Source organism: Myotis davidii, unplaced genomic scaffold, assembly GCF_000327345.1.
Source record: "Myotis davidii unplaced genomic scaffold, ASM32734v1 scaffold167, whole genome shotgun sequence".
In the NCBI taxonomy this organism is placed as follows: Eukaryota; Metazoa; Chordata; class Mammalia; order Chiroptera; family Vespertilionidae; genus Myotis; species Myotis davidii.
Window position 1 is genome coordinate 1380407 of NW_006300048.1, and position 3017 is coordinate 1383423.

Consider the following 3017-nt stretch of genomic DNA (forward strand, 5'->3'; position numbering starts at 1 on the left):
GTGATTGTCCTTCTTCTGCCGCTCCTTGGCCAGGGCCCGGCTCTCAGCATCTGGAGGCCAGGAGAGAAGCAGGAGGAGCTGGGAGGGAGGGAGAGGAGGGAGAGAGGGAGGCCAGGACACAGGGAGGCAGGGAGGAGGTACCTGTAAGCTCACGCTTCTGGGTCAGGTCAGCTGGGCAGGAGCTGCTGGTGACACCCACCAGGGAGGCTGTGACCTGAGGGTCACCACTGTACACATTCAGGTGGCTGCTGGACAGCGGCAGCTGTGGGGTGAGGTGGAGAGGGGGGCCCAGTGAGCAGCCCCCTCTCCATGAGGGGTCCTCACTAGGGCCCATCACTCCAGGCCAGTTTCAGCTCTAAGGGTCCTGCTGCAGGCACCAGCGGGGTCGGAATTCACTCGGGGCCTCTCCAGCCGGCAATTCCACCTGAGAGTCTGCAGAGTCCAGGGCTGACCAGGCCACAGGCCCCAAGAGTTCAGGCTCCACAGGGAACGAGGAGGCAGTGAACAGCCAGGTACAAGTCGGGGAGAGGCTCCGCCCCCCAGGCTTTAGGAGGTCCTGGGTGGGGCACCTAATCTACTCTGAAGTTTCTGGAAGGCATCCAGAGGGCGTGGAACTGGAGTCCTGAGCAGAACTGAGAGGAGGGTCCTACAGGGGCGGGTGGGGGCTGCCTGCAGGAGTGCAGTGACCCAGGGCCAGGCAGGGGGTGAAGCTGGATCCCGACGTGCTGGGCTCAACTTGCAACGACCTGGGATCTGGGGATGGGCAGCCAGTGGGGTGTAAGCAAGTGCCTGGCAGGAGCAGACCTGGGCTCTGGAAAGACCCCCCAGCTCCTGCCCCAGAAACACACAGAGCACGTCACAGGCCCAGAGCCCTCACGGGCACAGGCACCCACAGGGCACAGAGACCACTACACGGACGGGCACGGGCCCTCTCTCCCTCCCTAGACCTCGTGCCCCTGCTGGCAGTCTGTTTCCGGCCCAGCTGGCCCTGGGCAGCTCCTGCTGAGCTACTGGGCAATGTCTTGTTGGCTGGGGGTGGAGGAGGGACTCCTTGCGTCCCCACTGTGAGATGGGGGCGGGGTGCGGAGTTCCCACAGTGGCAGGGGCCGGGGGCCAGGGCGGCAGGCTCAGGCCCGAGGGGCAGCAGGGAACAGCAGAGGCTCAGAACCCCCAGGAAGGGGCGGGGACGCCTGCACCTTCACACGCGTCACCTTTGTGCGCAGCTAGCCCCCCCTGTGTCTGATCTTCCCACCATCCTGTGAGGAGAAGGCATCTTCCCTATTTTGCAGCTGAGAGCAAGGACTCGAAGAGTGAAGAGACTTCCCACGGTCACAGCCAAAGCCAGAAGCCAGGCCTCTTGATTCCAAGCCTGGCTCCATCCCCCCTGCCGCCTCCCTCTGCCCAGGAGGCCGGGGAGCGTGCTGGCTCTGGAGGAAGGGGACCGAGCCGCCCATGTCACTCGCCCCATGGAGTGAGGCCGGGCCTGTGCCCGCTGGGCCCCAGGCTTGGAGAGGAGGGGAGCCCCGGGACCCAAAGGAGCTCACCAGCTCTGGGCCTCCTTCTGGCCACTGCTGCCCCCAGGAGTGCTCCCTGCCCCCCTCTGCGGAGGGCCAGCACCGTGCCTCCTGCCCCCGCCCACCAGGGAGCCTCCCCGACGGCCCAGGCGCTGGTCCCTGTGAAGCCCCATCGTGTACGCAGGTGGACGCATGCCCCTCAGGACTCCAGTGCTCCCGGCCGGCCCTTGTTACATGATTTGATGGAGGCGACCCCGGTTCTGGTTCTCTCCAGACCCAGAGCCAGGTAGGAACGCAGCCCCTCCCTCGGACTCCGCCTCTCCCTCTGGCACCGCCACCCTCACTGCCAGCAGTACCGTGTTGGGCATCTGAGACTCAGGATTGATGAAGCCCAGGACGTCGTCCAGACACATAATGTTGTCGATGACGTCGAACTGAAAGAGAAAAGCCTGCTGGGGCGGGCGCCCTGCCCTGAGGCACCGTGGAGCCCACCCTGCTCCACCTCCTGATGGGGTGGGGGGCGGGGAGCCATGAGCTTCCAGGTCCCACAGCCCCAGGGCCCCGCCAGGCCTCCTCCCAAGGAGCCAAACTGCTCAGGGAGATTGGCTGTGCAGGTTTCCTGTGGGTCTCCCAGCAGGCGGGGCCCCCCCGAGGACAGGGCCGTGTCCCCTCAGACTGGGGCTCCCTGAGGACAGGGCTGAGTCCCCCCTCAGACTGGGGCCCCCTGAGGGCAGTACCTCGGTGGCAGCCACGGGCCAGCTCCTCACTCACCTCCCTCTCAGGGTTGGAGCCGATGTGCAGCATGGCCATGGGGCTGTTGGGCGCACTGTTGCCCGCTGAGGAGGACACCACGTGGCCAGCCCGCACCCCCGGGGAGGCGGCTGGCAGGGGCTTCGGGGAGCCCTGGGCGGGGCTCATGTGCGCATTAAACTTGTTCCCGTAGGTCTCGGACAGGTACTCCCGCACCTTCTGGTCCCGGGACTGCTGCAGGTGGTAGGAGGTGGGGTTCTCCAGGTAGGACTGCACCTGGGGGGGAGAAGGCGGCTCGAGTGTGTCCTGGGACGGGCCGGAGGGGACAGGCTGGAGCGAGCCCTACCTTCAGCACCTCCCCGGGCACAGGGGGTGGAGACTGGAAGTGGACGGGGGTGCTGATGGCCGGGGTGGGCGGCCCCCCCAGCTGCTGCTGCTGCTGCTGCTGCATGTAGTGCATGACGGCCTGCTGCTGCATGCGCTCCCGCTGCTCCTCCTGCTGCGCCTGCTCCCGCATGAGCTGCATGCGCAGCCCGATGCGCGACGCCATGGCGGCCGCTGGCGCTGGCTTCCTGCAGATGGGACAGGGGACAGGGGACAGGTCGGTGAGGCGCGTGTCCGCTTCCGAGCACTGGGGCTTCGGGGAGGGGCCCAGACAAGAGGGACTGCACCCGTTGTGCAGGAGACACCGAGGCCCAGAGCAGGGAAGGGATCTGCCCAGGGTCACAGCGGAGCCTGGACTGCGAGTGTCCT

The 3017-nt window shown here is 66.7% G+C and overlaps 1 protein-coding gene across 1 annotated transcript in view; it reads right to left on the reverse strand.

Moving 5' to 3' along the window:
- The window catches only part of TFEB (transcription factor EB), a 43245-nt gene that overhangs the window by 3396 nt on the left and 36832 nt on the right, over positions 1-3017 (reverse strand). The window contains exons 2-6 of the mRNA XM_015572228.1: positions 2611-2836; positions 2286-2540; positions 1871-1948; positions 142-262; positions 1-50 (exon numbers count right to left, since the gene is read on the reverse strand). The exon at positions 1-50 is cut by the window's left edge and continues 1 nt beyond it. Coding sequence (XP_015427714.1) covers positions 1-50; positions 142-262; positions 1871-1948; positions 2286-2540; positions 2611-2814 — 708 coding nt within the window. The 5' untranslated portion in view covers positions 2815-2836. The remainder of the gene's footprint in view (positions 51-141; positions 263-1870; positions 1949-2285; positions 2541-2610; positions 2837-3017) is intronic.